We start from the raw sequence: 14203 nt of genomic DNA, 5'->3' as shown, positions 1-14203 counted from the left end.
TCACTCCGTGTTTGTCTCTCGCTCTCGCTCTCCCTGTTTGTCTCTCGCTCTCGCTCTCTCACTCCCTGTTTGTCTCTCTCTCTCGCTCTCTCACTCCCTGTTTGTCTCTCTCTCTCGCTCTCTCACTCCCTGTTTGTCTCTCTCTCTCGCTCTCTCACTCCCTGTTTGTCTCTCTCTCTCTCTCTCACTCCCTGTTTGTCTCTCTCTCTCTCTCGCTCTCTCACTCCCTGTTTGTCTCTCTCTCGCTCTCTCACTCCCTGTTTGTCTCTCTCTCGCTCTCTCGCTCCCTGTTTGTCTCTCTCTCTCTCTCGCTCTCTGTTTGTGTCTCTCTCTCTCTCGCTCTCTCACTCCCTGTTTGTCTCTCTCTCTCTCTCGCTCTCTCACTCCCTGTTTGTCTCTCTCTCGCTCTCTCGCTCCCTGTTTGTGTCTCTCTCTCTCTCGCTCTCTGTTTGTGTCTCTCTCTCTCTCGCTCTCTCACTCCCTGTTTGTCTCTCTCTCTCTCTCGCTCTCTCACTCCCTGTTTGTCTCTCTCTCGCTCTCTCACTCCCTGTTTGTGTCTCTCTCTCTCTCGCTCTCTGTTTGTGTCTCTCTCTCTCTCGCTCTCTCACTCCCTGTTTGTCTCTCTCTCGCTCTCTCACTCCCTGTTTGTCTCTCTCTCGCTCTCTCACTCCCTGTTTGTGTCTCTCTCTCTCGCTCTCTGTTTGTGTCTCTCTCTCTCTCGCTCTCTGTTTGTGTCTCTCTCTCTCTCGCTCTCTCACTCCCTGTTTGTCTCTCTCTCTCTCGCTCTCTCACTCCCTGTTTGTCTCTCTCTCTCTCTCGCTCTCTCACTCCCTGTTTGTCTCTCTCTCTCTCTCGCTCTCTCACTCCCTGTTTGTCTCTCTCTCTCTCTCGCTCTCTCACTCCCTGTTTGTCTCTCTCTCTCTCGCTCTCTCACTCCCTGTTTGTCTCTCTCTCTCTCGCTCTCTCACTCCCTGTTTGTCTCTCTCTCTCTCGCTCTCTCACTCCGTTTGTCTCTCTCTCTCTCGCTCTCTCACTCCCTGTTTGTCTCTCTCTCTCTCTCTCTCACTCCCTGTTTGTCTCTCTCTCTCTCTCGCTCCCTGTTTGTCTCTCTCTCTCTCGCTCCCTGTTTGTCTCTCTCTCTCTCGCTCCCTGTTTGTCTCTCTCTCTCTCGCTCCCTGTTTGTCTCTCTCTCTCTCTCACTCCCTGTCATTTTTGTATCCACCTCAAGCAAGAATTCAAACTTCCCACAAGCCTACAAACTGTAAGCACTCGCTCCATCACTGGGAGATCATGGGGTTAATCCGTGGCCACGAGTCCAAGAGAGCATAACTGGCTTACTATCTCTGGGTACTCGGACGGACCCCTCTCTCACTCTCCCTGTCTCTGTGTCTCTCACCCCACGATATAAATAAAAATAATCATACAGACCCGGCTGGAGAGGCCGAACGAGAGCACCAGAAGTAGAGGTCGTTACGGTGAAGGAGTGTGGGAGACATGCTCACCTTGTACGAGAGGGTTTTGCGGTCATCGTTGTCCAGGATAAAGCCGTCGTTCAGGTCGTCGGCCGACAGGTGGCTTTGCTTTTGAGTCGCGTTCTCCTCCACGTCTCCCAACATTCTCTTCAGCCTGTCCGCCTGCAACCAATCAGAACGCACTCTCAATATTCTCTCAATAGAGAGAACCATTTTCAAAAAGGATCTATGTAGAACATCAACAGCACATTCTCCATTAAATTGAAGAACCTGTGCGTTCATGGTTTACTATGGACCCTTAAATATTCGACTTGCTGGGGGGTCTGAGCAGCTGTTTTAAAAAGGCTTAAGACACATCTGCATGCGTTAAGAGTTCATGGATGGACAGAGCTAACTGTAGTGGGTCTTAGAAAAGTGCTGGACCTCCAGTTTCTGCAGGCGCTCCCTCTCCTCTTTCGCCAGCTCCTCCGGAGTCTTCAGCTTCTCAGATGGCTGAGCCTTCATCTCGAACCCGAGCTCTCGAACCATCACATCGTAATCATCCAGCTGTATGCAACACACACACACACTCCATCAACAGATGTATCATAACATTGAGAGCGTTATGCCACTCCACCCTGAGCAATTTCCAAAATGTATTCTTGACCACTGCTGCACATGAATTTCACAGTGCTTGGTTCAAAGACGATGACGGCGAGTAGCACGACACGTTAATTCTAACAGTTTAAGACTGGACATCAGGTCACATCAGTCAGTGTTCGACTACATCACCCCGTCACCCAGCCGGAAGGCCAAAAGCTCTTGAACAGTTTGATCTGGACTTTTGTGAAGGACCATCTCAAACACTTCCAGCTAACCAGCAGAAAGCCGCGTTAGCCGTCTCTTAAATCTAGGAATATGATCCAGAATCATATCATATCATATCATATAATATAGTGTTCCATATTATTTATTATGGAAAAATACTTGAGATATAGCTTCACATAACACATATAGCTTCATAACTACTTTATTTGTTTCATTTAGATTCTAAAGAAGTCACTTCAATGATGCAAAACGCTGTTTAATAAAACAATTACAGTTCACTGTGTGAAACTAGCTGACTCTGCTAACTGATAATAGCTAATGTTAGCTCTGCTAGCTGAAAACGGCTAACGCTAGCTAATTCTGCTACCTGATAATAGCTAACGCTAGCTAACTCTGCTACCTGAAAATAGCTAACGCTAGCTAACTTCTAATTGATAATAGCTAAGGTTAGCTAACTCTACTGTCTCAAAACAGCTAATTCTACTCTGTGAAACTAGCTGATGCTAGCTAACTCTGCTAATTGATAATAGCTAATGTTTGCTAATTCTACTCTGTGAAACTAGCTGATGCTAGCTAACTCTGCTAATTGATAATAGCTAATGTTTGCTAATTCTGCTGTCTGAAAGTGATGCTAGCTAACTCTGCTAATTGATAATAGCTAATGTTTGCTAATTCTGCTGTCTGAAAGTGATGCTAGCTAACTCTGCTAATTGATAATAGCTAATGTTTGCTAATTCTGCTGTCTGAAAGTGATGCTAGCTAACTCTGCTAATTGATAATAGCTAATGTTTGCTAATTCTGCTGTCTGAAAGTGATGCTAGCTAACTCTGCTAATTGATAATAGCTAATGTTTGCTAATTCTGCTGTCTGAAAGTGATGCTAGCTAACTCTGCTATTTGATAATAGCTAATGTTTGCTAATTCTGCTGTCTGAAAGTAATGCTAGCTAACTCTGCTAACTGATAACAGCTAACAATGGCCAACTTTGCCATTTGAAAAAAGTTAGCACTAGCTAACCCTGCTAGCTTTCCCGCTGTGTGCTGTTGAGAGTTAATGGTTACTTTCTTCTTGCATGTCTAAAGAGTTAAAAAAAAAAAAAAAAAGAAGCAAACAGCGCCACCTAGTGTACTGAAACAGCAACTTTTCAGTCTCTGCTGCCCAATTAATTGTCTTTAAAAAAGTGCTTGATTTTCACAATTATCACTATAACTGTATTTCTCTGGCCTTTGCCCAGTAGCCCCTCCACCTCACCTTTGGTTTCTCAGGCTCCTCCATGCGCTCCGCTTTGGGGGTTTTGTGCACCAAAAGGTTCTGGATGGACTTCCACTCCTGATCCAGTTTCTCCGTCAGCTCCTGCGCCTCCTCTTTCTGAGACTGACGCTCCCTCTGACAACAAACAACAGAACACAGCTGTTACCACTAAAGGAGAAACAAAATGAGTTACAGTGAACACTATATTAATTTACGGTACCAGGTACGATTCCTTAAGTAATTAAAAATTTTTAAATATATTTTTTGCATTCAAAGTGTCCCAAAATTCTTGACATGCACAACAACAAATCTGCCTCGACAGAAAGCGTTTGGGGGTTGGGGCAGAGGAGGATGCTCACCTTCTCCTGTTTGGATTTGAGGATGAGCTCCTCGATAAGCTCCTGTCGCGATTTATGTTTCTGGCTCTCATCTTCGTCGTTCTCTCCAGGCCTCTTCTTCCTCAAGAGGCCTCCTCCTCCTCCGAAGTTCGAGGCAGTGAGTTCAGCTTCAGAACAAAACAGAAAACAGTGGTGTGTGTCAGTCTCTTCGCAGATGCTGAGAAGCAGCCACTAGAGGGTCCAATCCCATTTCCTCTTTTTACCCCTACCCCTTGTTTTTTTTTTTTAACCCCTAAGTGGAAGTGGCTGAAACCTTGCCCTAAGAAATGCGACCCCCTGCTTCATTAACAGGATTAACAGCTACTAGCGCTTCTCTGTGGGCAACCCAGCAAGTCTTCAGCGATGGCAGAGAACATTCAGGGCATCATATGCCTTCAAAGAGCGGATAAGACAACCATCATCGCCCACCGCTAATTCTTTGGTGACATGAAGCTGAAGTCAGATATTCACCAAGTTGTCGTTCGAATTGTCCCGTTCCACCTTAAATGGAGCAGCAGTGACATTCTGGCGCTTCAGGTGTCAACACTGCTGGACTATTTAAGGTGGAATGGGGAAAATAAGCTAGCTAGCTACTGAGACATTAGTGTGCCGCCCAGCTTTGTGGAGTACTTCAACATGTCTTCAACATGAGCCTGAGTCTCCAGAGGGTCCCGATGATGTGGAAGACATCCTACATTGTTCCTGTTCCAAAGACGCTACGACCCAGTGACGCCAAGGACTACAGGCCAGTGGCACTGACGTCTCATGTCATGAAGACCATGGAGAGGCTTGTCTTGGATCAGCTCCGACCCATAGTCCAGCCTTTTCTAGATCCCCAGCCTATCAGCCCCGCCTGGGAGTTGAAGACGCCATCATCTACCTGCTCAACCGTGTATATCGTGCTCATCTGGATAAGCCAGCCAGCTCTGTGAGGGTCATGTTTTTTGACTTCTCCAGTGCATTTAACACCGTCTGACCTGCTCTTCTGGGTGATAAGCTAACAGTGATGCAAGTAGATGCCCCCCCTGTGTCCTGGATTGTTGACTACTTGACTGGCAGACCACAGTATGTATGCCTGCAGCACTGTGTGTCAGACAGAGTGGTCAGTGACACTGGAGTTCCACAAGGAACTGTCCTCTCTCCCTTCCTCTTCACCCTCTACACCACAGACTTCAGCTACTGCACAGAGACTTGCCACTTTCAGAAGTTTTCTGATGACTCTGCAATAGTTGGATTTATCAGCAAGGGTGATGAGGATGAGTACAGGGCGACGGTGAAGGACTTTGTCGCATGGTGCATGCGGAACCACCTGCAGCTCAATGTGACAAAGACAAAGGAACTGGTGGTGGACCTGAGGAGGGACAAGGCGCCGGTGACCCCTGTGTCCATCAGTGGGGTCAGTGTGGACACTGTGGATGATTACAAATATCTGGGTGTATATATTGACAATAAACGACTGGGCTAAGAACACTGGCGCCCTCTACAGGAAGGGCCAAAGTCGTCTCTATTTTCTGAGGCGCCGGAGGTCCTTCAACATTTGCCAGACTATGCTCAGGATCTTCTATGAGTCTGTGGTGGCGAGTGCTATCCTGCTGGGGAAGCAGGCTGAGGATGGCAGACGCCAACAGACTCAACAAATTGATCCGCAAGGCCGGTGATGTTGTGGGTGTGGAGCTGGACTCGCTGACGGCCGTGTCGGAGAGGAGGACGCTGTCTAAGCTGAAGGCCATTATGATCAATGGCTCCCACCCACTCTACAACACGGTGATGAGACACAGGAGCTCATTCAGCTCAAGACTCACTCTACCAAAATGCACCACAGAGCGCCACAACAAGTCATTCTTACCTGTGGCCATCAAACTCTATAACTCCTCCCTCAGTGTGTGTGATTCACAAAACTCAATATCAAACTGTTCATATGTGCAATAACAACAACTGTGTGTGCAATAACTCAGAAGGACACTAAATTTAAATAATTTAAATAATTGTAACTGCTTTATACCAGATGTTTCATATTTGTCACAATCACTGCCACTTTACTGTATTCATAAGTACTTAAATCTCATGTACATACTGCAAATTTCTCTATATTGTTTTAAATTATTTAAGTGTTTATTCTTTTATATAAATGGCTGCAACTGTAACAACTGCAATTTCCCCCTGGGATCAATAAAGTAATCTGAATCTGTATAAAACTGGGGTTTTCTTCATTTTTAACGGAGAAAATTCACACATTTGTGGGTTTGTCTGGTCGCTCGCGCAGCCGTCTTGACGTTATTAGCTAATGTTTGCTAATTCTGCTGTCTGAAAGTAATGCTAGCTAACTCTGCTAATTGATTCAAGGTGGAATGGGAAAATTAGCTAGCTAGCTACTGAGACATTAGCATGTTATTAGCGATTTTCTATGCCCGTTATGAAGAAAACGACCAAAATACACTAAAACAACATTAAACTAAGATAAAACTAGGGTTTTCTTCCGTCTTAACGGAGAAAATTCTCACATTTGTGGGTTTGTTTGGTCGCTCGCGCAGCCGTCTTAAGACTCCTTTTGGAGCCTCTGAAAAACCTCCGTTTGAAGGGCCATGTAAGCCCCAACACTTCTCCTTAACCCCTTTATCTCAACAAAACTTGGGGCACCCTAGCCCGACACACAAACGCGCAAAACAGAGGCCTAAGGGCCAATCGGTAAGGGCGAGGTGTGAAATGGGACAGGGCAGAGAAGTCTGCTCGGAAAACCGATTTTCAATCACGGAAAACTTAATTCCTTTCACTTTTCGGAAAGTTTGATTATGTACATAAACACTAGGCACGTGCAGCATAAAATATATGCTGGGACACTTGCCTAAACCAGGGGTTGCCAACCCAGATGTTAAGAAGGGCCAATCTGTCCTGTTTCAACAAAAATCAAGCCACCTTGGGAGCCACAACAGTTTAAGTCCATTTCATTTGTCTAAATTTTACCATCTTGGCTGTTAATATGTCTCAGTATGGGCTCCAAAATACAATATAGAAAGAAAAGAAACGAAAGATAAAATAAAATCACAGACTTCCTTTGCTCTGCTTTAAGCTATAGCTCAGCTATAGATGATTTTCTCACATCTCCAACAGGAAACTTTTCCACAAAAGTGGAATGGTTTCTTGCAAAATGTCTCTCAACGTTTGACTTTTTGGCGTTTGTTAGCTTCTTATGAGCACATCAGTAAACCAGCTGAAGCGCATTCACCTCTAAATACTCAATCATCTAGAACCTTCCTTTTTATTGTCATTTCATTGGCTTCTGGTCACAAAAAAAAACTGTTGTCTGCATTGCTATATGACCAGCAGTATATGCACCGATCTACAGCTTCTTCAGGAAAACTCACCGGAAAGCAGGCCCTTCTCATCAGAGTCGCTGTCGCTGTCCACCATGTCCGTCAGCTTCTCAATCTCGGCCAGAGACTGGCCATAGTGGGTCAGCTCCTCCTCCTCGTTCAGATTGTAGATGTCCTTTTTGGCTTGGGTGCGCTGCAAAACCACAACGTAACATAAGGCTTAACCACAGAAGAGTTTAATTTGTGATAAACAAAAGCACAGCTGCGCTACATTGAGACAAACATCACACAGAAATGATGTCTCGCCCTTTTTCTCTGCTGCACGTCACACTTCAGTCACAATGATATAAACACAGCCAACTGTACTATCTGAAATTAGCTGACGCTAGCCAGCTCTGCTAATTGATAACAGCTAGCGTTAGCTAACTCTGCTAGCTGAACACAGCCAACTGTAGTATCTGAAATTAGCTAACGCTAGCCAGCTCTACTAATTGATAGTAGCTAATGTTGACAAACTCTGCTAGCTGAAAACAGCCAACTGTACTATCCGAAATTTGCTGACATTAGCAATCTACTCTTTTACCCTGTTCTTCAGCGGTCAGGACCCCCATAGACCCTCACAGAGCAGATACTATTTGGGTGGTGGATCATTCTCAGCACTGCAGTAACACTGACATGGTGATGGTGTGTGTATGCTGTGCTGGTACGAGTGGATCAGACACAGGAGTGCTGCTGGAGTCCTTAAAACACCTCAGTGTCACTGCTGGACTGAGAATAGTCCACCAACCAAAAAATATTCAGGAAATAGCGTCCTGTGCCCACTGATGAAGGACTACAAGGTGGACTGACAAGGTAGGAGTGTCTAACAGAGTGGACATGGTGAGCGTTTAAAAACTCCAGCAGCACTGCTGTGTCTGAACACACGCACACACACGCACACACACACACAAACTATATTGCCCAAAGTATTCGCTCGCCTGCCTTCACACGCATTTAATATAATGTCGGCCCACCCTTTCCAGCTACAACAGCTTCAACTCTTCTGGGAAGGCTTTCCACAAGGTTTAGGAATGTGTTTATGGGAATTTTTCACCATTCTTCCAGAAGCACATTTGTGAGGTCAGACACTGATTTTGGACGAGAAGGCCTGGCTCACAGTCTCCACTTTAATTCATCCCAAAGGTGTTCTATCAGGTTGAGGTCAGGACTCTGTGCAGGCCAGTGAAGTTCTTCCACACCAAACTGGCTCATCCATGTCTTTATGGACCTGCTTTGTGCATTGGTGCCCAGTCATGTTGGAACAGGAAGGGGCTGTCCCCATACTGTTCCCACAAAGTTGGGAGCATGAAATTGTCCAAAATCTACTGGCGCTGAAGCATTCAGAGTTCCTTTCACTGGAACTGAGGGGCCGAGCCCAACTCCTGAAAAGCAAGCAAAACTCCTGATAACAACCCCACACCATAATCCCCCCCCTCCACCAAACTTTACACTTGGCAAAATGCAGTCAAACAAGTACTGTTCTCCTGGCACCCACCAAACCCAGACTCATCCATCGGATTGACTGATGGAGAAGCGTGATTCATCACTCCAGAGAACACGTCTCCATTGCTCTAGAGTTCAGTAGCAGCGCTATTTCATGACTGGACTTGCTGCACAGGTGGCGTCCGATCACGGTACCATGCTGGAATTCACTGAGCTCCTGAGAGCGTCCCATTCTTTCACTAATGTCTGTAGAAGCAGTCTGCCTGTGGCCATGGAAGTGATTGGAACACCTAAATTCAATTATTTGGATTTGAATACTTTTAGAAATATAGTGTGGATATATAATCACACACACAGCCTGTGTTAGTTTGTGCTGCATGCTATATATTACATGTCTAGATTTTTTATGTTTACATCTGCGCCAAAATTCCTTGTACATGCTGTGCTTGGCAAATACACACTCTTTATTCAGTTACATTTCTCGGATTTAAGCCAATTCAGATGTTCTAAGGTGCTGTACCTGTCTCTCCAAGGCAAACCTCTGCAGGATCTTGTCCTCTGGTGCCATCTTGGTGTCATATTCTCCGAAACGCCGGTCCACAAACTTATTGGCCTTGTTCTTTAGCCTGAACTCCTTCAGGAGGGTGTCTTTCCGCTGGATAACAGAAGTTGAAATAAATCATTGTGTTTCTTTCCCCAAAATAAGTAATATTGCATAAGAGCATAAGGAGGAATCCAGCAGTTGTGCTCATTATAAGATTTCATCTATCTCACCTTGTTGATGGCTTTGGATCTGGACACGCCAGGCAGCCCCACATCATGTTTACTCTTCCGGCCGAGAACATCAAACTTCTTCCTGTTGATTTTCACTTCAAAAGCATTGTTCTTGATCTGGGAGGACGTCTTGGTCTTCCGCACTTTGTCAGCAAGGCTCTTCTTCTTCGGAGGTTTCCCCATTTTACACTGAGAATGAGAAAGTGTTGATTAAATTTCTTTAGCTTTTATTACCTCAAACCTGCCAAAAGTAGGGACAGTGGGTGAAAGTCTAATGAAAACAGAAAGGTTCGAGCAGGAAATTATCTATGACCTCTTCTACAGAAATAAAAAGACATTTTATTTCTGACTTATCCAGAGCGACTTACAATTTGATCATTTTACACAGCTAGGCCAAGGTGGTGTTAGGAGTCTTGCCCAATGACCCTTATTGGTATAGTGTAGGGTGCCTGCCCTGGTAGGAGATTGAACCCCAGTCTACAGTGTAGAAGGCAAAGGTGTTAACCACTACACTAACCAACCACCCCTAGACCCAGTGCAGGTGGTGGGAGACAGAAGGATCTTAGCCAGACTAGCATCCATGCTGGAAAACAGTTTGCATCTCATGACTGAGACTCAGGTATCACTGAGCAGCTCCTTCAGTGACAGGCTGCTTTGTGAAGGAGTGCTTTCGCAGGTCCTTCCTTCCTGCTGCTGTTAGACTATACAACCAGTACTGCTCCCAGTAGAACCAGAGCTGTTTTAATGAGGAGCCTGGCCACTTCTTATTGCCCCCGTTATATCAAAAACATGACAGCTAATCAGCAGAGGGCACCCGCGAGTGAGTCCTCAATGAATGGGAGTGAATGGAGCTCAACGGCTAAACACGAAAAGTTAAAATTGTTTCTAATCACTCGCCCAGAACATTTCTTTAATTTTAGAAAGTAGAAGGAGGTATTTCACTGAAAAAAATCAAAGAAAACTCGCCTATATGTTTCCTTTTTTCTACAGCGAACGGGTTTTGGGCAGCAGAAGGCGGGCTCTACTGCTAGATAGTGATGATTGATTGGCGAGCGGAGCAGCTCATTGGCTGTTCACCCTCACTGACATCATAAACATACATAAGGCACTGTTTTAAACTCCTATAAATAGAGTTTAAAAGCTCTTAAAAATATAACAGCCGGGTTAAAATGTTTTATCCTGTTCAGGTAAATGCTTATGTTCTTTAACATTATACTGTTTAAGCATTTATATATAAATTATGATTTTGCTCAAATGCTTCATATCAACCCATTTGTTTTGGACTCACTCACTCAGGAGCGCCCTCTAGCGTTTGAGAAAAACAGAAGACATTGCAGAGTGGGAATTCTCCTCTCTACAAGTTCTCTGGTAGAACCTTCTCCAGACCCATTAGACCTCACAAACCTACAGAACATTAACTGTGAATTCATCACCATTTCCATTTGCAATATAATCAATAGTCCATGTGGAACACTTGAAAAATGTCTTTAGTGTAAAGATTTTTTACTTGGACTATGCGGCTAATCGTCTGATTATGATATGCTCTGCAGAGTGTGAAATATCCTCACTTGTTCAAAGAGGTTTTTTGAAATGTTGGAATATTTTTTGCGAAGTAGCGAGTCTTGACCCATCACTCATAAAGGACTCTGCCTTTCCTGGATGCCTTTATACCCAAGTGTGACTGCATCACCTGTTCACAACATGTCAGGAACACATCAATCAACTTCCAAACCAGCATTTAAGGTAATACCTTAAAGGTCTACTGTTTTTGTTTAAATACAAATTCAAAGTGGATTCCCTAATTTATATTTCATAAGCAAAAATGTGCACTACAAGCAGGTTAATTACAGCTCTGCTGTAAGGATATTATGCCATATTAATTACACTGTACAGCATGAAATGGTAAACTGGTTCACTGTAGGAAAGCGAACTGATTCGGATTTCTTTACATAGGTAGTAAAAGCAACTAGGAGCTCCAAGGTGTGCAAAAACAAAATTCATGCAAATATTGATACATATTATTTACTAAAACCACCAGTAAACAGACACACAGGATGCTGATGATGGTAAAATAGTGTGGAATCTGAAAAACTACATTTCCTTTATGAACCACGTTCCACAGAAATAACTGTGAGGGAGCTTTTAAAGGTGGTCATCTGATTCCTATCACGGCGCCCGGGGAGCAATTGGGGGTTAGGTGTCCTTGAGCAAGACAGACCCCAATTGCTCCCCGGGCGCCATGGCTAGGGCTGCCCACCTGCTCCGGGCAAGTGTGCTCACTGCCCCCTAGTGTGTGTATTCGCTAGTGTGTATGTGGTGTTTCACTTCACGGATGGGTTAAATGCGAAGGTGGAATTTCCCCGTTTGTGGGACTAATAAAGTATCACTTAACGTAACCACTGTGAACAATTCTGACTTGGTAAGTTTCTCTGGAGTGTTTCAGACAACATATCAAGTGTTGAAACTGATAAGTTGTACCGTTTCTTTGAAAAATATTTGCACATTCTGAATTTGATGCCAGCAACACGTTCCAAAAAAGTTGGGACAAGGGCAACAAAAGGCTTGTGAAATAGTGTAATGCTATATAAATAAATAAATAAATAAAACCTGGTGGTTGATTTGCAATAGGTCAGTAACATGATTGGGTTCATGCCAGAGAGGCTGAATCAGAAGTAAAGATAAAGAGAGTTGACCACTCTGTGAAAGACTGCACAATTAAACAGTGGAACAATTCAAGAATAACGTTTCTCAACATAAAATAGCAAAGAACTTTTGCTTCTCATCACCAATGGTACAAAATATCATTAAAAGATTCAGAGACTCTGGAGAAATCTCTGTGTAAGTGACAAGGCCAAAAAAACAGTCTTTGCCGTGATCTTTGGGCCCTCAGGTAGCACTGCATTAAAAACAGACATGATGCTGTAGTGGAAATCACTACATGAGCTCAGGAACACTTCTGAAAACCACTGTGTGTGAACACAATTCATCACTCCATCCACAAATGCTACTTAAAATGGAAAGAAGAAACCATATATAAACAGGATCCAGAAATGCTCACTTAGGGCAAATGGAAACGTGTCCTGTGGTCTGCTGAATCAACATTTGAAATTTCTTTTGGAAATCATGGAGTCCTTCAGGCTAAAGACCACTCAGCTTGTCATCAGTGCACAGTCCAACAGCCAGTATTCATGATGGTATAGGGGTGCATTAGTGCACATGGTATGGGTGATGTGCACATCTGTGAAGGCACCATTAATGCTGACTGATATATACATGTTTTGGCAACAATATGCTGCCATCCAGGTGACGTCTTTTTCAGGGTAGGAAAAGAGTCCAGGTGCCTGCAGTCCAGACCGGTCACCTCTAACACTTGGCACTTTATGAAATGTAAAATATGACAAAAAGAGACCCAGAACTGATGAGCAGCTGTAATTCTTTAAGCAACACTGGTAAAACATTTCACTATCAAAACTACAATTAGTGTCCTCAGTTCCTAAACGCTTGCAGAGTGTTAAAAGAAAAGGATGACGAATCGCAGTGGTAAACATGACCTCGTCCCAATTTTTTTGGAAAGTTGGCAAAATGGATTTATTTTTCAAAAAACAATAAAATATCCCTGTTTAGACACTTGATGTTGTCTTTGTAGCATTTTAAATTAAATATACGGCTTAAATGATTCACGCATAATTGAATTTATTTAGATTTTGCGCAGTATCCCAACTTTTTTGGAAATGGGGTTGTACTTGAAAGCATCTATAATGCAGAGAAATGAAGTTAACTTTCAAGTGGTTAAGATGTAAACAGAGTCGTTCAGAGTGGTTTGGTGCTCCGTTCTAGAGAAACTTACCGAGTCAGAGCTGTTCACAGTGGTGGTGATAGGAACCAGACGTCCACCTCTAAAAACTCCCTCGAAGAAAGTTACTAGCTAAACGAAATGGTTATGAATTCACTGCCTGATGACACTGAGACACTGTTTACTGTTGCTGAGGCAAAATAGTCCCCAAAGAAAACGTTTTATTTCAGACTTTCCATCATCAACACTCCATATAAAGCTCAGATGATTCGTGTAGGTTCTTTGGTGGTTCTGGATGGTAAATAAAATGGCTAGATTTGTGTTGTAGTCATGGCGACGCCTGGTTCCTATCACCACCACTGTAAAGACATCCGAACCACTTCACACCAAACCGCTCTTGAATTATACAGAAACTGAGCGCAGTCCCTTTAAAGGGTCGGACAGGCCCATTTACAGGGATCTCTGCCCAAACAACTGCGAACCTGGACCAACAGCCTCTCTCCGCTTCTTTACGACGGTCTCTTCGCTTTAATACTTACAGACACGGAGCTGAGGCTTTGAATGATCTGATCCACCTTAAATTTGCAGGCAACGGAATGGAGCGGCTGCACTACTTAAGGTGGAACGGACAATTCGAATACGTTAAACGTATACATGAGGAAATATTTTATAGAATATAAAATTCACTCACCAGCAAACACTCCGATCATCAGTTTCACGAAAACTAACTCAGTTCAGAAACACGCAGCCCCTTCATCCGCTCCACATGGCCACAGAAGCAGCGAGACTATATCGCCGCTGGCGGCTGGGAGGGGTATTACACCACTGTGACGCTCTGTTTTAGAAACAACCGTTTATATCTCAGATTTATGTGTTTTACATAACCAGGTGTATTTCAGACATTTTCACACAGAAACACATAAGCCTGATTTATATA

General features: G+C 44.0%; 1 protein-coding gene across 1 annotated transcript in view; it reads right to left on the bottom strand.

Annotated features, from left to right (window-relative positions):
• Positions 1 to 14046, bottom strand: part of nop14 (NOP14 nucleolar protein homolog (yeast)) — a 42802-nt gene extending 28756 nt beyond the window's left edge. The window contains exons 1-8 of the mRNA XM_017684879.1: positions 13958 to 14046; positions 9474 to 9662; positions 9220 to 9354; positions 7269 to 7410; positions 3889 to 4034; positions 3530 to 3664; positions 1896 to 2018; positions 1503 to 1634 (exon numbers count right to left, since the gene is read on the bottom strand). Coding sequence (XP_017540368.1) covers positions 1503 to 1634; positions 1896 to 2018; positions 3530 to 3664; positions 3889 to 4034; positions 7269 to 7410; positions 9220 to 9354; positions 9474 to 9656 — 996 coding nt within the window. The 5' untranslated portion in view covers positions 9657 to 9662; positions 13958 to 14046. The remainder of the gene's footprint in view (positions 1 to 1502; positions 1635 to 1895; positions 2019 to 3529; positions 3665 to 3888; positions 4035 to 7268; positions 7411 to 9219; positions 9355 to 9473; positions 9663 to 13957) is intronic.
• Between the last annotated feature and the right edge of the window lie 157 nt (positions 14047 to 14203).

The sequence above is a fragment of the Pygocentrus nattereri genome, chromosome 16 (assembly GCF_015220715.1).
Source record: "Pygocentrus nattereri isolate fPygNat1 chromosome 16, fPygNat1.pri, whole genome shotgun sequence".
Classification (NCBI taxonomy): domain Eukaryota; kingdom Metazoa; phylum Chordata; class Actinopteri; order Characiformes; family Serrasalmidae; genus Pygocentrus; species Pygocentrus nattereri.
This window is presented reverse-complemented; position numbering and strand designations above follow the sequence as displayed.